The sequence below is a fragment of the Gorilla gorilla genome, chromosome 16, assembly GCF_029281585.2.
Source record: "Gorilla gorilla gorilla isolate KB3781 chromosome 16, NHGRI_mGorGor1-v2.1_pri, whole genome shotgun sequence".
In the NCBI taxonomy this organism is placed as follows: Eukaryota; Metazoa; Chordata; class Mammalia; order Primates; family Hominidae; genus Gorilla; species Gorilla gorilla.
Window position 1 is genome coordinate 100,174,621 of NC_073240.2, and position 24,141 is coordinate 100,198,761.

Below are 24,141 nucleotides of genomic sequence, written 5' to 3' on the forward strand. Positions count from 1 at the left end.
AGCATTTCTTGGTCACTTGCAATTAAAAAGGACCTTGGGTTGGTCTGTCCTCTGATTGCTAAGATTCTATTTCTGTCTAACATCTACTTTTAGTATCAATTTGTACAAAAATCTTTGATTCACCGAAAGTAGCTGAAGCAGCGAATAAAACGTTCTCATACAGTCAGGAGCACTGTGGGCTTGGGTACAAGGTCAAGGTCCCAAGAGCTCTTGGTTGGAAATCTCCTGCCCCAGGTTTTTCCATGAGGCTTGACCAGCACCTGCAGCCCAGGACAGGTCCAGCTAGAATCCCTGCTCCCCACCCTGCTGCCGCCCCTACTTGGTGATGAGTAGCCTATTTTACTCCACCAAAGTGAACCACATGGAAGGGCACACAGACCAGGGAGAATTTGTGAATTACGGAGATTTGCCCTGGGAGGGCACATTTGTTTTGCAGATTCCAGCATTGTCTTTTTTAACATTCTGTCTGAAAGTTGTGTGTGTACTCTCTGTTTTGTTTTCCAGTGGTTTGATCTTCTAAACTGGCAAAGCTGCATGCATGGCAGAATTGCTCACTACAAAGTTATTCCTCAGCCAACTTCTCTACTTAAGGATTCTTTGCCCATGATACCCCCTCCCAGCCAGTGCAGCCCACCCTGATCCCCCGACCTGTGACACAGAGGCCCTGTAGGCCAGCAGCTCCCCAGCTCTGTTGTGGGTGGGGGAGCAGCAGGAGTTCTCTTCTCCCTTGGCCCGACTGGACCTCAAGATCCCTATAGACCTTTTAAACATTCCAGGACCCAGGCCCTCACCCCAGACCAATCAAATCAGAGTTTCTATTGGGTGCCCAGTCCTGTGTTTAAAAACCTCCCCAGGAGATTCTCCTGTGCAGCCAGCAGTGAGAACCACTTGGGTAGAGGTTTCCAACATTGTCTGATTGTAAAAATCACCTGAGGAGCTTGGTAAAGCTTGACTGTCCCAGGCCTCATTTGAGGCTACTAAGTCAGTGTCCAGCTGGGGCTTGGACAAGAATGTCATTCTTTTTGGGTCAAAGCCAGGTTAGGTGATACCACCTTGCCAGATAAATGGCCGGGACTAGGTAGATGCTGAACCCAGTATGCTCTGCGTTCAAAGCACAGATCAGGGGCTTCCTGACCGTGCAAGGGATGCCGGAAGCACCCTCACCATCACCTTCCTTAGCTCCACCACCGGGGCTGAATTTAGTCTACGGGGAACATTAGCAGCAACAGAGGGGGGATGATATCCCGCACTTAGCCCAGGGCCTGGCTCGCTGTCTGACAAGCACTGTCACCATAGTAAGGACAGTTTATCTGCTCGGGATGTAAGAAGTGCTGGAAAGGAGGGGGCAGCATTGTTCAGTCCATCCCTTTCCAAGCTCCTCACAGTTTTTTTCTCCCTGTAGGTCCTTCGGGGTCGTCCTCTGGGAGATCGCCACACTGGCCGAGCAGCCCTACCAGGGCTTGTCCAACGAGCAAGTCCTTCGCTTCGTCATGGAGGGTGGCCTTCTGGACAAGCCAGACAACTGTCCTGACATGCTGTACGTACTTCCTGGGCCCTCCGTGCTCTTCTGATTTCTCTTCTCAAATACCTGTTTTCTTGGGTCACAGGAGATTGGGAGATTAAAGCCATTCTCTCTGGTCCTGCGCCTCCCTTGCCAGGCGTGGCTGAGAAGAGGTTTGTCCTTGTGGAAGGAGCTGAGTTGGGTTGGTCGACCTGTGCCTTTCCGTGGGTACCTTAGTTCTACCCCATATTCCGTAATGCTTTCGTTCCGATTTGCAGTTCACACTGTAGTTTCTCAGGCCAAATGTCTCTGTGAAATGTTTGGCCAGAGTAATCCATCCTTACTCATCCTCTCCGTGTGAGGTTTTTGTTTCTTTTTAAAGAAGGCAACAACACAACACATACTACTCTGAAGTCGAATTCAAGACCCCCCCGCCCCACCTGTGGCAGGCCTGAGGGAGCTGCCGCAGTGACTGTGCACAGAGCTGCATGGCCAGGACTCCGGCATGCACCACGTAGGGTCAGCTTGGTGTCTTCTGAACCCTGCCCCACATGTCTTCTCTGTTAAGTGTTTACAAAAGTCATAAACCATTTAAGTAACGTGCTCTCCGGAGCTTCATCCGCTGACCAGTGTGGACCTGGAGCGTGTGTGAGCTGACATCCCTGTGGACAGAGGGATGCCAGTGCTGGTGAATTTGTCTTCTCACTGCACTTTTTTTTTTTTTTTTTTTTTTTTTGAGATGGAGTCTCACTCTGTCGCCCAGGCTGGAGTGCATTGGCGTGATCTTGGCTCACTGCAACCTCTGCCTCTGGGTTCAAGCAATTCTCCTGCCTCAACCTCCCAAATAGCTAGGATTACAGGCACCCACCACCACTCCCAGCTAATTTTTAGTAGAGATGGGGTTTTACCATATTGGCCAGGCTGGTCTTGAACTCCTGACCTCAGATGATCTCCCCGCCTCAGCCTCCCAAAGTGCTGGGATTACAGGCATGAGCCATCGCACCTGGCAACCCCACTTATTTTGAAAAAACACTTTGCAGCTTTTAGTCCTAAGTTTTGTCAGATGATGAGAGAGAGTTTGTGATGCCTCACAGTGTTTGTGAGGCCTCACTGCTCAGCGCTCCCTGGAGAAGCCCCCCTTTTGGTGGAGGACTTGCTCTGTGTCTGTGGACGGTGCTGTTTTGTGGCTCAGTGGAGGTCAGAGCTGCTGGAGCAGGGAGGCCTCGTTGTCCTTCCTGGAACGAGTTTGAGGAGGGGGTGAAGGTGTTCTAGTTCAGTCATTAGGTGCACAGCAGGTACAGGTTGGGAACAATGGCCTTGCTTTTGACATGCACTTTAAGGCAGGCTTCAGAGATTGATCTGGATCTCCATAGCTGAACAGGAAGGTGGGCTCCCACTAGTATCTCAAGACCAATTCAGATTTCCAGAAATGCTTTTCAGGACAGGTTTGGCTTCATTTTGGAAAGGATCCTGAGGAATTGCTGGGCTGTTATGTCTGCATGAAGGCACCCAGCTCCTGTCTCTCACCCATCCACCCACCTGGATCCAGCACAGACTCAGGCTGGGCCCACAGTGGCGGGATAATAGATAGATATGAACCAGACAGGTGTCAGGTGGACAGGAGGGAATGAGGGCTCCAGCAGCCACAAAAGTTTTGCTCATTTGGTCTCGTACAGTGTCTGTGGGCCAGGAATCCAGATGCAGGTGTTCTTGCTCTCAGCTCAGAGTCACAGGAGGCAGAAATCAAGATGTCAGTGGGGCCGCAGTCTCACCTGAGGCTCAGGGACATCTTCAGGCTCCTTCAGGGTTCTGCACTTGCAGGACTGAGGTCCCCATATTCTTGGCACCTGTCAGCTGGGGACTGCTTTCAACTCTTGGAGGCCAAGGCCACTCACAGTCCTTGCCATATACACCCTCCATAGGCCTTCTCATAACAGCAGCCTATTTCTTCAAGACTGATAAGAGGACAGCTCTCTACTGCTTCTACTGGTTTTTTACCTGATAAAGTCAGATCTACCCAGGATACTCTCTCCCTTTTAAGTGATTCACAGTCAATTGATGAGAAGCCTGATTAGAGGAGTGAAGTATCCTCTCATGTTCACAAGTCCCACCCGTACTCAAGTGAGGGGATTATATGGGATATTTACACCAGGGGCAACGATCTTGGGGGGCATCTTAGAATTCCATAGTCTCAGAAATCATTGTCCTTAATCAAACAATCAAGGTGCTACTTTTGTTTCAAAGCACTTTGAGTGTTGCTACAAATACTGAATCCCTAAGCTCCTTGTAAATGGCTGGCCAACGGAGGGCATGGGGAGGGGAAGACTGGATACACACCCCTGTGCTTTGGGAGTACGTTGGCTGGGCGTCATGCTCATTAGCTGCTGCTTCCAAACATAGGTTCAGCTGAAGTGTATCCCAGGCAATGGACACTTTGTGTGGAATTCAGAAAGGTGGCTGCAGGAAGGATGCCAGGGAAAGCCAGAGTGAAGGCATCACCCTCGCACAGCTAGCACATGTGGGGGTTCCCATTGTCCCATCAAGGCAGGGCCAGAACCAGAAAGTCGGCTGGCGCCCTGGGCCTGGGCCAGTGATGGGAGGCTCCTCTTCTCTGAGGGTGGCACCTGCAGATGCAGTGGCACTGGGTTTCCTGGAGCCCTCATCAAGGAAACTTCCCAGCATGGCCTCTTCAGAACTCCACAATCCAAACTTGGAAGAGGCTCGAAAGACCACTTAGTACCTTTTCTTGCCCAGTATAGAAATTCTTCTTCTCCCCTTCTGTGTTAGTTTTTTATCGCAGTATAACAAACTACCCAAAACGTACTAGTTAAGAGCAACAGTAAACATGTATTATCTCTCAGAGGTTTCTGAAGGTGAGGAACGCAGGAGCGGCATAGCTGGCTGGCTCTGGCTTGGAGCCCTTCTCGCGGTTGCAGCCCAGCTGTCCGCCGGGGCTGCGGTCATCTGAAGGCTTGCCTGGGGCAGGCAGGCCCAATTCCAAGGTGTTGCTGCATAGGTAGCATGCCCTGCGTGAATCGCCCTGTTCTACGAGGGCCTCTCCGTCGCACTGCCTGAGTGTCTCAGGATGTGTAGCTGGCTTCTCTGAGTGCAGAGTTCGGCACACTCTTTCTCTAAAAGGCCGGCTAAAAAATGTTTTTGGCTCTGTGGGCCCCTACGACCTTGACTGTGACTACTGGACTCTGCCGTTGTGGAGCAAACACAGCTGTGGGCATCACGTAAGCCAGTGTGGCTGTGTTCCGATACAGCTTTATTTTTAATACTGGAATTTGAATTCCACATCATCTCTGTGTTGTCACAAAATATTCTTATTTTGAATTTCTTTTAGCCATTTACATGAAAACCATTCTTAGCTCATAGACCTTGGAAAACTAGGCAGCAGGCCAGATTTTACCCACAGGTACATAGTTTGCCTGCTGTGCCCTAGAGTAAAAGATCCAGGACCTGAGCAGAAGGCACAACGTCCTGTCTGACCAAACCTCAGAAGTCACACTCTGAGGCTCTCACCTTCTCCTTCAGGTTACACCATGTGGGAGTCAATCATGCGGGGATGTGAGCTCCAGGACACAGGGGAGAGGACCACTGGGGATCCGGGAGCCTGACTACCCCCCAGTACCCCACCAACACACACACACACACACACACACCCGGTGCCCCTCACAGGTGACCATCTGCTCCACACTTTGAGCAGCGCAGCCACTGTTTTCTTGCCAGCCATTATGAGAAAAATCATGCTTTCAAGTCTGAATATAAGCCATGGAGTATGAGGTCTGATGACCACTGAATCTGCATGAAGGTACAGTGCCAGAATCTAGGCTAATACTAGAACTGGTGGTATTTTAGCAAGCTTAGAAACAGCCCATGAAAGCAGGTGTGAGTTCTGCTCCTGTGGTTTAGGGTGGGTGAGGGAGAGCGGTATTGTTTTGTGCTTTCTCTTTGACTCGGGTGAACGTTTATCTACAAGAGACTTGTGGGATTCTTACTTGGTCCACCTCCAGGTGACTGGGGTTTTACTATTAATGTAAACTGCCTGGGACGCAGCCCCTGCCATGGGAAACGCAGGGCACTTCCTGTTCTCAGCATAGAGTGACAAGGAAATTTACTCAGAGCGGTTACTCTGACATTCAATGTTTAGTTCAGGAGGCATTTCTGCTTTGCCATCGAGAATTTTTCTCCCTTCTAAGAAAATGTTTTCTCCTGAGAAAATTTTTCTCCCTTCCAAGAAAAGAGTAGAATGAAAGGAGGCAACTTGGTTTCATAGGGAGTGTCATGTTGTCCTTCTGAGTTTACTGATGAGCTTACCTGAGAAAGGAGGGTTCTAGCATGGGAGTTCTGTTGTTACAAGACATGAAAGAATGGCCTCTGTTTATCCCGGAGAGGAGAGTCCTTGAGCCCTTGGGAGTTGCCTTGAAACCTCTGCCGGGTCCCAGGTGAGAAAGTGTGTGAGTTGTGTGGTTCTGAGATCTGAACAGGCAGTATCTGGTGACATTAGGGGCTGAAGGAGCTCAGTGGCTGCAGGTGGACTGGAGCTCACCATCAGGAAGTAGCCAGATTCTCACCCCTCAGTGTCACCAAGTGCTCCGGCTTCAGAGGAAGGACTCCGTGGTCCCCAAGCCACAAGGTGTCGAGGTCTGAGTCCCAGCGCCATGACTCTGTGTGAATTAACTTAGCAAGTATCACAACATCAGATTTGGGTTGTGGTTCCCTGCTGGGTCTGTACTTTAGATTGATGACAAAGCCCGTCCTCAGCCTTATTTCAGCCCAGATCGCGGTATTTATGCCACAGATACTGTTGAGCCCCTCTGGGTGCGTGCTGACCCTGAGGTCACACAGATGAGCCAGGAGTGGCCCTGGCTTTCAGGAAATGTAGTGACGTAAAAGGTCCCGGCTGCTGCGGGATAAGGGCCAGGGCAGAGGTGTGAATGCAGCCGTGGAAGACTTGGGCTAGGAAGCCATTTGTTCTGCTGGTAACACTTCCACAGCTCCACGTGTCCAGACTGTTGCCAGAGAAGTCTTTGGTCTACAGGATTCAGGAGGGAATCTGAACTTTTAGCCTGGAGCATGATCAACTCATAGATGAGTCTGAAACAAACTTAGTGAAATCTGATGTTTTTTTGTAGTTTTCCAGTACAGTTTTTCCCATCGCTGGAATCCTGGTTTGGTTCTGCGGGAATCGAGTGCTTGAGTGGGACCCAAACAGACAGGAAGGGCGCTCCTGCTCAGTTAGCCCCAGTAAGCTCACTGAGGCACACAGGCCCCATGTCCACAGCCGCTCCTGGCTGAGGCGTGGTTCCTAAGACGACCCTTACTGTTGAGGGCTGCCAGGAGAGAGACACATTCAGCCCCGCAGGTCCTCTGGGAATCCGGTGAGCGTCGGCACCGGGCTGGGGCCGTGCTGATTCCCGGCAGCGTGTGGGAACGTGCGGGTGCCTCGTGGCCTGCTGACATCCCACATAGGTCACAGCCTGTCCAGTTGAGGACATCAGGGCTAAGAGTGAGGTGAGAATACGGAGGCACCTCCGTGTGCTCACCCTGCTGACCGTCACCCAGCCTCCAGGGGGGCACAGCTGGCCCCTAGGAAGCTGCTTCCCAGCAGGGCAGGAATTCCATTTGAGTCTTGTCCCTGTTCCAGGAGAAGGGCTGGGTATGTGTCCCCCAAAGGGGAGAGCATTCGAGAAGGATGGCGCCAGGCTCCCCAGAACTGACTTGTGGTTAAAAAAAAAAAAAAAATTGTGCTTTTTAAAAGATGAGTTTTATCAGCTCACACATCCTTCTAGAGTCTAATGGAGATTGTGTGTGTGTGTGGAAATAGTAAACAAGGTCTTGAATCCCAGAGAGCAAAAAAGACTTCCTTTCATGGGCAGCACTGGAAGGGTTGTTACTCTGGAATGGTTTAAAAGAGGCGTCACATGGCTTGTTTGTGCTGATGTCACTGCCCTCCTATGGCACCTCCTCGGTCCCCGGCCACAGGGCACAGAGCCAAGCACATCTCATGCTCTTGGCCCGGTTACGCTTCTGCCCAGGGGTAAGTCAGCTGGAGAGGAATTCACAGCCCAGGCACGGAGATGCATTTCATGTCGTTATGGCCTATTTTAATTTTTTTAACCCCAATCATTTTTCTTATGAAGTGATGGGGAGTTTGGAAAGGCAGGCTTATTTGTCATCAAGCTGCCAGTTTTTATCAATGCAAACCACATCCCTGTGACATCTGTGACTGTCCCTTGGACAGTTAGGTGAGGGAGGGTCTCCTGGTGGCCCCAGGGTTACTCTTATTTAGGTTGAGAAAAATTCCTTTTTCCAGGATCGTTGGTGATCAAAGTGTAGTCATTCTGTTGCGCAGAGAACTCCATCCCAGCTCCACCCTCATGAATTTTGTAATCTTGGAAAAATTATATAGTATCTTAGTGCTTCTGTTCCCTCATCTGTAACATGGGGGTATATTATAGTCAGTAGCACCTGCTTCACAAACTCGTGAGGACTTCAGCAGTTCACACACATAACTGCCTCACTGCCTGGCACCTAGTGTGCACATGGCATTCTACCGTGGGGTAGACTTTTAAAATTCTGGCTACAGAGATACTTTTCCATAAAAGTGGCCACATGGAACTCTCCAAATCTAAGAAGCATACTGTGGGGGCCTTCATATTTTGTCTAATTCCTTTCTCCCCAGAACAGGAACCTGCACCCTTCCTTCTTTAAAGGGCGACGTGGTAAATAAACATTTTTAGACTTGCAGGCCACAGTCTCTGTCCTCATGTCCTCAGCTGGTAGTTGTAGCTGGAAAGCAGCTGCAGCCCACATGGAAATGAGGGAGCGTGGCCCCATGCCAGTGCAGCTGATGTAGAGGCGGGCAGCCCCGGGTTAGGCCCTGTGGAGACGCAGGCCCCCGGGCGCTAGAACGCTGAATTCTAGTGAATTCTGGATGGCTCTCCCTCACACCCAGGCCCACCCTCCCTCACGGTTGCACCATCTCCACCTGAAGGAAGCTGCCGGGTGGCCATAGGAGCCCTTCTCTTGGCAGGCCAGCTTCCAGGCCCAGTGGCTTCTCTTACATCAGGGGCCTCCCCTTGGAATGTTCCCTGAAGGCCAGACACGGGCAGGTAGTCTGTGGTCAAGCAGCCACCCTGACAGGAGGCTAGATGCCATTGGGTGCTTTGAGTTTCCTAGATGTGGAGAGTTCTGTGTGGCCACTTTTATGGAAAAGCATCTCTTTAGCCAGAATTTTAAAATAAAGAGGATAACTTCCTGGTGAGAACAGAGGTGGAAAGGAAGGCACTTTGGTTTCACGCTCATGTAAGAGAGGGCTGTTGGCGGTCACTCCTCAGAACTATGGCCAGCCCTGGATGGTAGCCAGCTGCTTTTTACCCCAAAAGTCTGTTTAGCTGGGTCTCTCTGCATTCTGGAAGCTTGTCAAAGCCCGGGCCTTTCCTGGGTCAGGGGAGCCAGCTTTCCTTGTCCACGTGAGGCCGGCTGTTTTCTTGGGGAGCCCCGGCCGCCACCGGCAGGACTCCCTTTGCTCCATGCAACTCTGAGGGCCTCACAGATATTTGCAGCCCAGGTGCTGTCGGAGCCCAGCCGATGCGACCGAGACACGGCACAAGCGTCATCCTGTTCTGCCTGTCCCTTGCGTGTGGAGTGGACTCGTGCCCAGGGCTCTCCTTGCTGGCTTGTTGGAATCTGGCTTCAGGTCTACACGGGGCCTCTCGTTTGGTCCAGAACAGCCTGGCTCATTGGCTGAGGCTTGCTTGTGCAGGGCTGGAGCAAGCACGTGCTAGATGGAGACAGCAGACTCGGAGTGTGCATTTCTTCGTGTTGCAAGCCTGGCCTTATGGTGCCTTCTTCCTTTGGTTGTCTGCCAGGGGTAGCCCTGCACCAGGAGGAAGCTTAGAAATAGCACAGGTGGGAACTGGAGAGAGAGCACTGTTGGGGAAGCTGCGGTCACTCATCAGCCTTCCTGGTGAGAAACCAGGGGTTTCCTGCTAATTCTGGAAAGGATGTTTCAGCAGTGCCTGCATGAGATGCCTCAGATAGAAAACTGGTTATTTTTGTTTCTTAGCACTGACACCATAGATAACAGCTGTCATGATGGACAGTGTGGACCTGGATTAGTCCTTCTTGGGAAAGGAGAGTTTGGGTTTTGTACCGTGGTGGTTCTGGGGGAAGAGAATGGAACCGTACGAGGTAAAACAGGAGACTCTGAAGGCCACTTGGCCATCCAGGCAGAAAGCCAGGGACGGAGAGGGGCAGTAGGGCTGTGTTCAGTGCTCCCACCGTACGCTTGTATGCGGGAAACCACTGCAGGCGCCCATGAAGCCTCGTGGCCACGTGCGCCCTCCCAGCTTGGACCCCCCTCCCGTGTGTCTTGGCTGCAGGTTTGAACTGATGCGCATGTGCTGGCAGTATAACCCCAAGATGAGGCCTTCCTTCCTGGAGATCATCAGCAGCATCAAGGAGGAGATGGAGCCTGGCTTCCGGGAGGTCTCCTTCTACTACAGCGAGGAGAACAAGCTGCCCGAGCCGGAGGAGCTGGACCTGGAGCCAGAGAACATGGAGAGCGTCCCCCTGGACCCCTCGGCCTCCTCGTCCTCCCTGCCACTGCCCGACAGACACTCAGGACATAAGGCCGAGAACGGCCCCGGCCCTGGGGTGCTGGTCCTCCGCGCCAGCTTCGACGAGAGACAGCCTTACGCACACATGAACGGGGGCCGCAAGAACGAGCGGGCCTTGCCGCTGCCCCAGTCTTCGACCTGCTGATCCTTGGATCCTGAATCTGTGCAAACAGTAACGTGTGCGCACGCGCAGCGGGGTGGGAGGGAGAGAGAGTTTTAACAATCCATTCACAAGCCTCCTGTACCTCAGTGGATCTTCAGAACTGCCCTTGCTGCCCGCGGGAGACAGCTTCTCTGCAGTAAAACACATTTGGGATGTTCTTTTTTTCAATATGCAAGCAGCTTTTTATTCCCTACCCAAACCCTTAACTGACATGGGCCTTTGAGAACCTTAATGACAACACTTAATAGCACCAGAGCACTTGAGAACCAGTCTCCTCACTCTGTCCCTGTCCTTCCCTGTTCTCTCTCCCTTTCTCTCTTCTCTCTGCTTCATAATGGAAAAATAATTGCCACAAGTCCAGCTGGGAAGCCCTTTTTATCAGTTTGAGGAAGTGGCTGTCCCTGTGGCCCCATCCAACCACTGTACACACCCGCCTGACACCGTAGGTCATTACAAAACAACACGTGGAGATGGAAATTTTTACCTTTATCTTTCACCTTTCTAGGGACATGAAATTTACAAAGGGCCATCGTTCATCCAAGGCTGTTACCATTTTAACGCTGCCTAATTTTGCCAAAATCCTGAACTTTCTCCCTTATCGGCCCGGCGCTGATTCCTCGTGTCCGGAGGCATGGGTGAACGTGGCATCTGGTTGCTCCATTTGAGAGACACGCTGGCGACACACTCCGTCCGTCCGACTGCCCCTGCTGTGCTGCTCAAGGCCACAGGCACACAGGTGTCATTGCTTCTGACTAGGTTATTATTTGGGGGAACTGGACACAATAGGCCTTTCTCTCAGTGAAGGTGGGGAGAAGCTGAACCGGCTTCCCTGCCCTGCCTTCCCACCCCCTGCCCAACCCCCAAGAATCTGGTGGCCACCCCAAGAATCTGGTGGCCATGGGCCCCGAAGCAGCGTGGCGGACAGGCTTTGAGTTAAGGGGCCCCGTGCCTGCTTCTCTCCCAGCCCCAGCTCCCCCGCCCGCCCCCAAGGACACAGATGGGAAGGGGTTTCCAGGGACTCAGCCCCACTGTTGATGCAGGTTTGCAAGGAAAGAAATTCAAACACCACAACAGCAGTAAGAAGAAAAGCAGTCAATGGATTCAAGCATTCTAAGCTTTGTTGACATTTTCTCTGTTCCTAGGACTTCTTCATGGGTCTTACAGTTCTATGTTAGACCATGAAACATTTGCATACACATCGTCTTTAATGTCACTTTTATAACTTTTTTACGGTTCAGATATTCATCTATACGTCTGTACAGAAAAAAAAAAGCTGCTATTTTTTTTGTTCTTGATCTTTGTGGATTTAATCTATGAAAACCTTCAGGTCCACCCTCTCCCCTTTCTGCTCACTCCAAGAAACTTCTTATGCTTTGTACTAGAGTTACGTGACTTTCTTCCTCTTTTCCCAGTAATGGATACTTCAATCACATAATTTGCCATGAACTGTTGGATGCCTTTTTATAAATACATCCCCCATCCCTGCTCCCACCTGCCCCTTTAGTTGTTTTCTAACCCGTAGGCTCTGTGGGCACGAGGCTGGTGAGGGCACGAGGCGGAAAGAAGGCCGGGCACCCATCCTGAGAGGGCTGCGCTCCTCTCCCCAGCCTGCCCTCACAGCATTGGAGCCTGTTACAGTGCAAGACATGATACAAACTCAGGTCAGAAAAACAAAGGTTAAATATTTCACACGTCTTTGTTCAGTGTTTCCACTCACCATGGTTGAGAAGCCTCACCCTCTCTTTCCCTTGCCTTTGCTTAGGTTGTGACACACATATATATTTTTTTTTAATTCTTGGGTACAACAGCAGTGTTAACCGCAGCCACTAGGCATTTGGATTACTATTTTTCTTAATGGTTATTTAATCCTTCCATCCCACAAAAAACAGCTGCTGAGTCAAAGGGAGCAGCAGAGGGTGGTCCGGCAGGGCCTGCTGTGGCCCTCGCCACCACCCTCACCGGACCGACTGACCTGTCTTTGGAACCAGAACATCCCAAGGGACCTCCTTCGCACTGGCGTTGAGTGGGACCCCAGGATCCAGGCGGGCCCAGGGCAGCACCCTCAGGGCTGTGCCGGCTGGAGTGCTAGGTGGAGGCAGCACAGACGCCACGTGGCCCAAGAGCCCCTTTGCTTCCTGCCGGGGGACCAGGGCTGTGGTGCTGGCCCACTTTCCCTCGGCCAGGAATCCAGGTCCTCGGGGCCCAGGGGTCTTGTTTTGTTTCGTTTTTAGCACTTCTCACCAGAGAGATGACAGCACAAGAGTTGCTTCTGGGATAGAAATGTTTAGGAGTAAGAACAAAGCTGGGATACGGTGATTGCTAGTTGTGACTGAAGATTCAACACAGAAAAGAAAGTTTATACGGCCTTTTTGCTGGTCAGCAGTTTGTCCCACTGCTTTCTCTAGTCTCTATCCCATAGCGTGTTCCCTCTAAAAAAAAAAAAAAAAAAGGTATTATATGTAGGAGTTTTAATTTATTTTGTGATAAATTACCAGTTTCAATCACTGTAGAGAAGCCCCATTATGAATTTAAATTTCAAGGAAAGTGTGTGTGTATGTGTGGGGGGGGGGTGTGTGTGAGAGAGTGATGGGACAGTTCTTGATTTTTTGGGTTTTTTTCCCCCAAACATTTATCTACCTCACTCTTATTTTTTATATGTGTATATAGACAAAAGAATACATCTCACCTTTCTCAGCACCTGACAATAGGCCGTTGATACTGGTAACCTCATCCACGCCACAGGCGCCACACCCAGGTGATGCAGGGGGAAGCCAGGCTGTATTCCGGGGTCAAAGCAACACTAACTCACCTCTCTGCTCATTTCAGACAGCTTGCCTTTTTCTGAGATGTCCCGTTTTGTGTTGCTTTTTTTTGTTGTGTTGTTTTCTATCTTGGTTTCCACCAAGGTGTTAGATTTCTCCTCCTCCTAGCCAGGTGGCCCTGTGAGGCCAACGAGGGCACCAGAGCACACCTGGGGGAGCCACCAGGCTGTCCCTGGCTGGTTGTCTTTGGAACAAACTGCTTCTATGCAGATGGAATGACCAACACATTTCGTTCTTAAGAGAGCAGTGGTGCCTCAGGTTCTGAGGAGAGGAAGGTGTCCAGGCAGCACCATCTCTGTGCGAATCCCCTGGGTGAAGGCGTGGGGCATTGGGTTTGCTCCCCTTGCTGCTGCTCCATCCCTGCAGGCGGCTTGTGCTGAGGCAGGACCGTGCGGCCACGGCTGCTGCATTCATTGAGCACAAAGGTGCAGCTGTAGCAGCCGCTGGAGAGCAAGACTCACCCAGCCTGTGCTCCAGAATGCAGAGGCTCCTGACCTCACAGCCAGTCCCTGATAGAACACACGCAGGAGCAGAGTCCCCTCCCCCCTCCAGGCTGCCCCCTCAACTTCTCCCTCACCTCCTCCCCTAGGGGTAGACAGAGATGTACCAAACGTTCAGGCTGGAAAGCCCAGGGGTCGGCGCCGAGCCTCGTGGCGTCACACCCCCGGCCAGGGCTGTACCTCCGTCTCCCTGGTCCTGCTGCTCACAGGACAGACGGCTCGCTCCCCTCTTCCAGCAGCTGCTCTTACAGGCACTGATGATTTCGCTGGGAAGCGTGGCGGGCAGCTTTGCCTAAGCGTGGATGGCTCCTCGGCAACTCCAGCACTAAGTGAAGGCGCTCAGGAGCCTCCTGCCGGAACGCGACCCATCTCTCCCAAGACCGCGGGGATCTTAAGGTCATTGAGAAATACTGTTTGATCAGGGTTTTCTTCTTCCACACTGTAGGTGACCCCTTGGAATAATGGCCTCTCCTCTCGTGCACATACCTACCGGTTTCCACAACTGGATTTCTACAGATCATTCAGCTGGTTATAAGGGTTTTGTTTAAACTGTCCGAGTTACTGATGTCATTTTGTTTTTGTTTTATGTAGGTAGCTTTTAAGTAGAAAACACTAACAGTGTAGTGCCCATCATAGCAAATGCTTCAGAAACACCTCAATAAAAGAGAAAACTTGGCTTGTGTGATGGTGCAGTCATTTTACTGGACCAGCCCACCCACCTTGACTATACCAAGGCATCATCTATCCACAGTTCTAGCCTAACTTCATGCTGATTTCTCTGCCTCTTGATTTTTCTGTGTGTGTTCCAAATAATCTTAAGCTGAGTTGTGGCATTTTCCATGCAACCTCCTTCTGCCAGCAGCTCACACTGCTTGAAGTCATATGAACCACTGAGGCACATCATGGAATTGATGTGAGCATTAAGACATTCTCCCACACAGCCCTTCCCTGAGGCAGCAGGAGCTGGTGTGTACTGGAGACACTGTTGAACTTGAGACCCAGACCAACCCAGGTCTCCTTCGTGGGATGTCATGACGTTTGACATACCTTTGGAACGAACCTCCTCCTCGGAAGATGGAAGACCGTGTTCGTGGCCGACCTGGCCTCTCCTGGCCTGTTTCTTAAGATGCGGAGTCACATTTCAATGGTAGGAAAAGTGGCTTCGTAAAATAGAAGAGCGGTCACTGTGGAACTACCAAATGGCAAGATGCTCGGTGCACATTGGGGTGCTTTGGGATAAAAGATTTATGAGCCAACTATTCTCTGGCACCAGATTCTAGGCCAGTTTGTTCCACCGAAGTCTTTCCCGCAGCAGTCCACCTCTGCAGGCTGGCGGCCGAATGGCTTGCAAGTGGCTCTGTGGCAAGATCACACTGAGATCAGATGGGTGAGAAGGCTAGGATGCTTGTCCAGTGTCCTTAGCTGTCACGTTGGGTCCTTCCAGGGTGACCAGACGGTGTTGGCCACTCCCTTCTAAAACACAGGTGCCCTCCTGGTGACAGTGACCCGCCGTGGTATGCCTTGGCCCATTCCAGCAGTCCCAGTTACGCATTTCAAGTTTGGGGTTTGTTCTTTTCGTTAATGTTCCTCTGTGTTGTCAGCTGTCTTCATTTCCTGGGCTAAGCAGCATTGGGAGATGTGGACCAGAGATCCACTCTTTAAGAACCAGTGATGAAAGACACTTTTCTTCACTCTGAAGTAGTTGGTGGTACAAATCAGAACTTCAAGAGAGGATGTTATTTAGACTGAACCTCTGTTGCCAGAGATGCTGAAGATACAGACCTTGGACAGGTCAGAGGGTTTCATTTTTGGCCTTCATCTTAGATGACTGGTTGCGTCATTTGGAGAAGTGAGCGCTCCTTGATGGTGGAATGACCGGGTGGTGGGTACGGAACCACTGTCACAGGGATCCTGGCACAGAGAAGAGTTACGAGCAGCAGGATGCGGGGCTTGGAAGGAATGCGGGCAAGGTTTTGAACTTGATTGTTTTTGAAGCTATCAGACCACATCGAGGCTCAGCAGTCATCCGTGGGCATTTGGTTTCAACAAAGAAACCTAACATCCTACTCTGGAAACTGATCTTGGAGTTAAGGTGAATTGTTCAAGGACACAAACTACATCGCACTCGTCAGTTGTCAGTTCTGGGGCATGACTTTAGGGTTTTGTTTCTGCGAGAACGTAACGATCACTCATTTTTATGTCCCACGTGTGTGTGTCTGCATCTTTCTGGTCAACATTGTTTTAACTAGTCACTCATTAGCGTTTTCAATAGGGCTCTTAAGTCCAGTAGATTACGGGTAGTCAGTTGACGAAGATCTGGTTTACAAGAACTAATTAAATGTTTCATTGCATTTTTGTAAGAACAGAATAATTTTATAAAATGTTTGTAGTTTATAATTGCCGAAAATAATTTAAAGACACTTTTTCTCTGTGTGTGCAAATGTGTGTTTGTGATCCATTTTTTTTTTTTTTTAGGACACCTGTTTACTAGCTAGCTTTACAATATGCCAAAAAAGGATTTTTCCCTGACCCCAGCCGTGGTTCACCCTCTTTTCCCCCCATGCTTTTTGCCCTAGTTTATAACAAAGGAATGATGATGATTTAAAAAGTAGTTCTGTATCTTCAGTATCTTGGTCTTCCAGAACCCTCTGGTTGGGAAGGGGATCATTTTTTACTGGTCATTTCCCTTTGGAGTGTAGCTACTTTAACAGATGGAAAGAACCTCATTGGCCATGGAAACAGCCGAGGTGTTGGAGCCCAGCAGTGCATGGCACCGTTCAGCATCTGGCTTGATTGGTCTGGCTGCCGGCAGGCAGCGCAGTGCCATGGACATGGGAAGACTTGACTGCACAGCCAATGGTTTTCATGATGATTACAGCATACACAGTGATCACATAAACGATGACAGCTATGGGGCACACAGGCCATTTGCTTACATGCCTCGTATCATGATTACTGCTTTGTTAGAACACAGAAGAGACCCTATTTTATTTAAGGCAGAACCCCGAAGATACGTATTTCCAATACAGAAAAGAATTTTTAATAAAAACTATAACATCCACAAAAATTGGTTTTAAAGTTGACTCCACTTCCTCTAAACTCCAGTGGATTGTTGGCCATGTCTCCCCAACTCCACAATCTCTCTATCGTGGGAAACACCTGGGGTTTTTGCGCTACATAGGAGAAAGATCTGGAAACTATTTGGGTTTTGTTTTCAACTTTTCATTTGGATGTTTGGCGTTGCACACACACATCCACCGGTGGAAGAGACGCCCGGTGAAAACACCTGTCTGCTTTCTAAGCCAGTGAGGTTGAGGTGAGAGGTTTGCCAGAGTTTGTCTACCTCTGGGTATCCCTTTTTCTGGGATAAAAAAAATCAAACCAGAAGGCGGGATGGAATGGATGCACCGCAAATAATGCATTTTCTGAGTTTTCTTGTTAAAAAAAGTTTTTTTAAGTAAAAAAAAAAAAGTAATAACATGGCCAATTTGTTACATAAAATGACTGTGTATAAATTATTCCTAAAAAATCCTGTTTATATAAAAAATCAGTAGATGAAAAAAATTTCAAAATGTTTTTGTATATTCTGTTGTAAGAATTTATTCCTGTTATTGCGATATACTCTGGATTCTTTACATAATGGAAAAAAGAAACTTTGTCTATTTTGAATGGCTGAAGCTAAGGCAACGTTAGTTTCTCTTACTCTGCTTTTTTCTAGTAAAGTACTACATGGTTTAAGTTAAATAAAATAATTCTGTATGCATTTCTGTCTCTGGTTTGGTTTTGTCCCTCCTGGAAGCATCACTACACTTTGGTGGCAGGGAAGCTGAGCTATGTGGGGCACGTGTGTTCACGCATGTTGCCTGGAAGCGTTCTCCAGAAAAGCATTGCCTCTTCTCTGACAGCTGAGCTTTCTCAGCATGCAAATTGCCAGTGAAGACGACAGGGAAGCTATCTGTTTCTCCCTCCATTAAATCATCTGGAAAGAAATTTGAATACATAAATTACGAAACTCTGTACTGCAGTTCCGACTGATTTGTAGACTTTTTTCCTATACCTTCCACTAACAACAGTCAGGCCAAGGCAAGTCTGATCTGCATGACCCCAAAGCAGAGGACTTCAGTTCTTCACATTTCCCATGTGCTTTTTGGTCCTTCACAGCTGACATGCCCACCTCGGGGGGTGCTGGTGAGAACCCAGTGGGCCTCACGCAGAATGTGGGTCACTGGAGGAGCTCCAAAGTCTTAGTTACTTTCTAGCTGCTGCTCAGTGATCTCTGTCTGCCCCTAGGGACCCTACAATGTAAACATTATTTTTGTCAGGGGAAATGGCATGTATGGCAAGGTGTGTTCTAGAATTAGACTAAGGATTCATAGACACATCAGGCAGAGAAGCTGATCATTTCCTTCAACTTTATCATGGGAAATTATGCTCCAATAGCAAAATCGGGCCAGTAGAAGAAGAGCTGTCCAGCAATGTATAGGTAGGAGAAGTAAACCGAAGACCATGGTTACTTCAGACCTGTTGAGCCTCAGAAGTGTTTGCACCTAAAAGCAAAGGCCTTTCTGAAAGGGGACTCTCAGCTGGGGTGCGGTGGCTCACGCATGTAATCCCAGCACTTTGGGAGGCTGAGGTGGATGGATCACATGAGGTCAGGAGTTCAAGACCAGCCTGGCTAACATGGTAAAACCCCATCTTTACTAAAAATACAAAAAATTAGTGGGACATGGTGGCGGGTGCCTGTAATCCCAGCTACTTGGGAGGGTGAGGCAGGAGAATCGCTTGAACTCAGGAGGCGGAAGCTGCAGTGAGCCAAGATTGTGCCACTGTACTGCAGCCTGGGTGACAGAGTAGGACTCTGTCTCAAAAAAAGAGGGTACTCAAGCTTGGCATTGCTTCAGGGTTACTGCTCAGTGTTGTCACCGAGTGCCTGGCACTCAGGGGATCTTCATTAGGTGACTGATGGTGAGGAGGTCTCAATTCTGAGGCTGGAAAGCCCAACAGGGCCTCCTCCTTTCCTGGTCAGGTAGATGCTGCCCTTCCAGGTTGCCACAGTGCAGTCTGCACTTGGCCTGCCCAGCCAGAAGGAGCAGCAATATCTAAGGATGAAGGTGCTGGGTCTTTAGAAGCATTAGAACCTTTCCCCTCCATGCCATTTCTTAAGACTGCAAGCCCTCAAGAGCTATTTCTGCATTTACCCCCCAAGTCCAGGTATGAGTCCATACTCACTCAGATGTGTGATTTTTGTAGTGTTCTAATGTTACTAAAAGACCTTCACATCCATTCTCTCACCAGATGTTCACAATCACCCTGCAAAGGAAGGATTTTAATTATTCTTACAGATGAGCAAACATACAGGCATGCTCAAGACCCCTCCCCCCCCGCCCCCACCTCCCCGCCAGCTACCAAGTCAGGACTCAGCCTCTCAGCCTTTTCTGCTGTGGTTCTCAATCTGGCTTCAGCACTGCCAGAACTAAGCAGGCTCTGTGCATACTGACAAGGGATGCTGGGTGAAGTACACAGCCCAGGTGTGAATGAGACTTCTGGGGTTCTCCCTGGAGAGCTTCAGAGGCCACAGCGGGGGGAAATGATGGGGAAGTTCTTGAAGAGGGAGCTCTGGGCCTCCCAACTGGATAATATCTAAAAATTTAAAAAATGTTATGGCATGCTGCCAGGCAGTCTGAAATATAACACTGGAGCCCAGTCCTGGGGGCCCCTTGCTTGCCAGTGTCCTGGGACAGAATTGCCCATAGCATAGGCAGATCTCCACATTAGCAACCATGCAGCCAGAGCTGTGCACACCACCCAGCACCACCTCCCCCCATCCCCCAATATGTGGGCTTTGATCTGTTTTCTAGCAAATGATCCAGGTGTACTTGCAAAGGGAATCCCCTAAAGGCTACTCCAAATGCAAAAAGCGTGCTGGTGGCCTTGACTGCTTCCTTTGGTTTTTTTTGTGGGGTTTTTTTTTTTTTTTTTGAGACACAGTTTTGCTCTTATTGACCAGGCTGGAGTGCAATAGTGCAGTCTCGGCTCACTGCAACCTCCGCCTCCTGGGTTCAAGCGATTCCCCTGCCTCGGCCTCCCAAGTAACTGGGATTATAGGCACCCACCACCACACCCGGCTAATGTTTTTGTAATTGTAGTAGAGACTGGGTTTCACATGTTGGTCAGGCTGGTCTTGAACTCCTGGCCTCAAGTGATCCGCCCACCTCAGCCTCCCAAAGTGCTGGGATTATAGGTGTGAGCCACTGCGCCTGGCCTGGTTCCTTTGTTAGGAAGCTGCAAATGCTTTTCTTAATAGTGAATGAATCCAAACACTAACTGATGAATTTTTTAAATGTAGTCAAGTGAAAAATGGTAGTTGTAAGCACACCAACGTAACAAGAAATTTCCCAGAGCTTACCTACCTTCACTCACTTCCTCCAAAAAAAAAAAATCGATGTTACCAATGGGACTCCCAAAGGAAATCTGCCCCTAGAAAACACTGAACAGGTAGAATCTTGCTGGGAGAAGCTTGGCACAAGACCCGGTGCTGTGTCATAAAAGCAAAACCAAACATGAAACAGGAGATTCTGCTTTTAAAAAGGGAAGACACCATGGAGAGAAGCTAAGCCCGGCTATTAACCTGCGCCTTCAAACCAAACACTACCAGTGTGACTGTAAAATGGTGCAGCCCCTGTGCAAAACAAAATGGCAGTTCCTTAAAAAATTAAACACAGAATTAGCAATGAATCCAGGAATTCACCTCTGGATATTGACCTGAAAGCAAGGACTCGGATACATATTTGCACGCCAGTGTTTGTAGCAGCATGATTTGCAAGAACCAAAAGGAGCAAGTAACGTAAGTGTTCATCTACAGCTGAATGGATGAAATGTGGTCCATAGATACACTGGAATATTATTCAGCCTTCAACAGAATGAAATCCTGTCCCATGCTACAACGTGGATGAACCTAGAGGACATGAGGCTGAAATAAGCCAGATGTAGAAGGACCAGCGCCGCATGACTCCCTCATGTGAGCTACCTACAGTCAGATTCATAGGGATGGAGGGTGGAGTGGTGGGCACCAAGGGCTGGGAGGAAGAAGGAATAGGGAGTTAATAGGTACAGAGTTTTAGTTTGGGATGAGGAGAAAGTTCTGGAGAGGGATGGTGGTGATGGTTGTACAACAAGGAAATGTACTGTATACTACTGAACTGTATGCTCGAAAATTATTAAAATGAGTAAGTAGTAAAAGGGGCAAACACAGAGACAGAGAAATCATACAGTAGAGCCTCGGTGGCTTCGAGGCTACCCAGGACCTGGACACACAAGCTCAAAGGCCAGGAATGGGGTCCCTGGAGCAGTGGCTGTCTCTGTGCTTCTGTAAGCCTCTCCAAAACAGGTCTGTGGTCCCCACAGTCTGGGCAGGATCACACAGACCCACTGTGTAGATTTTTGGAAGAAAACAGATGACTCGAATTTCATTTTATTGTCATGAAAACCATAACTGAAGCTAGTTCATTCCCTGTGAAATGTCCACCTTTCAGAGTGTTCTTTCTCCTGACAATAAAATAACCCTTTGTGATTTTGTTGGGCTAATTCAGAGTTTTCCACCCTCTTTGTCTTACAAGCAATTTTTGAAAAAGTTTCTCAATGCACAGTTGAGTGCTACACACAGGATTGAAACATTTAATTTTCTCTAAAGGAGCAATCCCCCGGTCAGTTCCCTTTGGCTGGAAGGACCATGGTTGAGTTTTCTTCAAACTGGGCTTTGTGCTTGGGCTTTCCCACCTCTTCCAGCATTTCCTGGATGACGACTTTCAAGGCTCTTCCCAGCAGGCTGGCCGGGAGCCCGCGCGATAGTGGAGGGACATGAATGAGTGCCGCACAGCCCTTTCCATGATGCAGAGACAGATAATAGGTATAATCACAGACGTATCTGCAACCACAGGAAATGCCACATTAATTCTCGGACCAGCCTCTAACCTCAGTGAAACATACGCAGAAGTGGCAGTGCAACACCCACAAAGCCTGAGGAGGGCGCACTGCCACCCAAGGGAGACTTGTGTTGTTTCACCTCAGAAAGAACATGGTGCCGGGATGAGCTGGGGAGAGCTGGCTCTTGGCCTCATGGCCTCATGACCAGCAAGTGGCCAAGGCAGAAAGGGGTCAGAGATATTCCACAAACCAGTCCACAGCACCTGCATCCCAGTGAATCCCTCTCATTCATGTCTTCGTTGAGTCACTTACTCATTCATTCCTTGGGGAAAGGGGAAACCACCTACTGGGGATCGGAGTTTGGAGAAACAAAGGTAAATCAATCTTTATCTGGGGCTACATCAACATAGGTAACTCACAACTTCGGTCACCCCAAAAATCAAAATCAGAAAACATTCACGAAATGTTAGCGGCTCTTGAAGTCTGCCTTCCCATCTCTTCTCCTAGATCAACACACCAGAGACCGTGTTTCCACAGGGAGGTCTCACAAACGAGACCTCAGGCAAGGTGTGAGCAACTGTGCTGGCCTGCACACAGCAAAGAGGGGCAATCTGGGGGCGGCACCGCGTGGCCAAGTGGCCAGCTGGACGATACAGGATGGCTTCTTGGAGGCTGGGGGGACGCTGACGGCCATTGCTTCTCTCCTACCTGCTCAGAGTCCTGACACCCACAGAGCATACCTGCCTGCATCTCGGGAAAAGATCACATCGACACCCTCCACAGCTACGCGCTTGCAGACTGCCTTCATGCAGACCCCTGACTCCAGCACGTCTGGGCTGCCAGGTAGGCACACGCCGCCCTCGGGCCAGAAGCCCCGGATGTCGGCGTCCCGGTAGCCTTGGTTCTTGCCAGACTGTTCCAGAATGATCGCCTTGGCGGCGGTGTCCATGCCCACATGCACGACGAGCTGTGTGAACGGGTAACAGCAGAGAGAACCCAGGAAAACGAGGCCCACCCTGCTCACCAAATGTGCACAAGGGCCACTCCTTTTGAGAGCCCGGCTCCATGCAAAACATCTCAAACCCCAAATGCACTGGGAAACCCCAGGATCCCCCACCAGTGTCTCCTAATTAATATGGCTGGAAAGAAAAACAGCTGGATTCTTTTAGCTGAATAAAAACTCATGCTGCATTTACATTTAAATACTTTTTACTTCAAATTATTCTTACAGGATAATGTATTCTCTTTTTGTCGGGGGAGGGTTGGAGGGAGGAGAGGCAAGCTGGTAAGTGGTGAGACTACCACAGCAGAGGCTTCGTGTTTTGGTGGAATCCTGAATCTTTTTATTTTATATTTTATTTGTGTATTTATTTATTTTTATGAGACAGAGTCTGGCTGTATCACCCAGGCTGGAGTACAATGGCACCATCTCAGCTCACTGCAACCTCCGCCTCCCGGGTTCAAGTGATTATCCTGCCTCAGCCTCCCGAGTAGTGGGGACTACAGGTGCACCACCCCCAGCTAATTTTTGTATTTGTAGTAGACACGGGATCTCACCATGTTGGCCAGGCTGGTCTCAAACTCCTGACCTCAAGTGATCCACCTGCCTCGGCCTCCCAAAGTGCTGGGATTAGAGGTGGGAGCCACCGTGCCCGCCTCCTGCATCTTTTTTTAAATGAAACTTTAATAAAGGAAGTTAGTGGCCATCCAGTGAAATCTTCTTAGAATTTATTCAAGCTGATTATTTTTCCTTTTTGAAAAATAGCTGCCCAAGTATGTTACCAAAACATCTGGGGCATTGTCTGAATGGCTTGATAGTGTATGTTTTATTAACCTCATCATCTGGTCCTTGTTTGGGGTTTGTTGGAGGGGGGTGGGGTTGTATCTGTTTTTTATACAGTAATTATGTCCAGATAAAATGGGCTCGCGCTATGAAGATGGGCCTCCCCTAGGCTGGCCACCCTCCCAATCGCTCCCTGGGCACAGAGGTCCTTGCCTCACGTCCACCTTCAAACCTACCTGCCCCTCATGGGTATGGGTGGGGCCCAACCCAAGGGCCTCTCCCTTAGGTGGAAACTATTTTTGAGTCCTGGCTGGGAATAATACTTCCATTTCTTTTCCTCCTCCTTTCTCTCCAGATTTTCTATTAAGATCTAATCCATATTTTGGCTTAAACTTTTACAAACAGACCCGGAACCTTACACAATCAGCTGGGACCTTGCTTGACTGGTGGGGCCTGGGGACGGGGTGCCCCTCAACCATCAACCCTAGAACCAGGACCCGGGGGTTCACAGGCTCCAGCTCCACGTCGCCAGTCCCATGCCCCACTGCCTCTGGCCATCACTTACTTGTGGCTGATGATCTTCCCAGATTCCGGTGACCCTCCGCTTAGCCTCCCTGTAATCTACAGGCAGCTCCAGAGTCCGCAGCTGCACCACTGTTTCATTCCCCAGGCCCAGCTTGGAGAGCTCCTGCGGAAAGCAGCAGGTGGACTTGCCTCAGTTGATGGGGGGGGGGGGGGGGGGGGGCACCAAGAGACCCTGAAAACCCAGTCCTTGGGGTCTACTTCCAGGGGTCTTCCGTGGCCTGGACTTTGCCCTCAAGG

At 49.7% G+C, this 24,141-nt stretch overlaps 2 protein-coding genes and 1 long non-coding RNA gene across 6 annotated transcripts in view; 1 reads left to right on the forward strand and 2 right to left on the reverse strand.

The window, feature by feature from the left end:
• IGF1R (insulin like growth factor 1 receptor) overlaps positions 1–17,376 on the forward strand; it is a 316,223-nt gene extending 298,847 nt beyond the window's left edge. For all 3 annotated transcript variants that reach the window (XM_004056810.5, XM_019010887.4, XM_055364071.2), the window contains exons 20-21: positions 1,403–1,537; positions 9,892–17,376. In XM_004056810.5, the coding sequence (XP_004056858.1) occupies positions 1,403–1,537; positions 9,892–10,273 (517 nt within the window). In that variant the 3' untranslated portion in view covers positions 10,274–17,376. The remainder of the gene's footprint in view (positions 1–1,402; positions 1,538–9,891) is intronic.
• Positions 12,594–24,141, reverse strand: part of LOC129527219 (uncharacterized) — a 145,420-nt gene continuing 133,872 nt past the window's right edge. The window contains exons 3-4 of one of the 2 annotated variants that reach the window (XR_008672188.2): positions 18,843–18,923; positions 12,594–12,720 (exon numbers count right to left, since the gene is read on the reverse strand). This is a non-coding gene — a long non-coding RNA (uncharacterized lncRNA). Of the gene's footprint in view, positions 12,721–17,769; positions 18,161–18,842; positions 18,924–24,141 lie in introns of those variants that run through there. The other variant, XR_010131092.1, reaches the window with a different exon arrangement.
• PGPEP1L (pyroglutamyl-peptidase I like) overlaps positions 21,260–24,141 on the reverse strand; it is a 45,001-nt gene continuing 42,119 nt past the window's right edge. The window contains exons 3-5 of the mRNA XM_055364103.2: positions 23,885–24,007; positions 22,277–22,503; positions 21,260–21,537 (exon numbers count right to left, since the gene is read on the reverse strand). Of these exons, the coding sequence (XP_055220078.1) occupies positions 21,318–21,537; positions 22,277–22,485 (429 nt within the window). The 5' untranslated portion in view covers positions 22,486–22,503; positions 23,885–24,007 and the 3' untranslated portion in view covers positions 21,260–21,317. The remainder of the gene's footprint in view (positions 21,538–22,276; positions 22,504–23,884; positions 24,008–24,141) is intronic.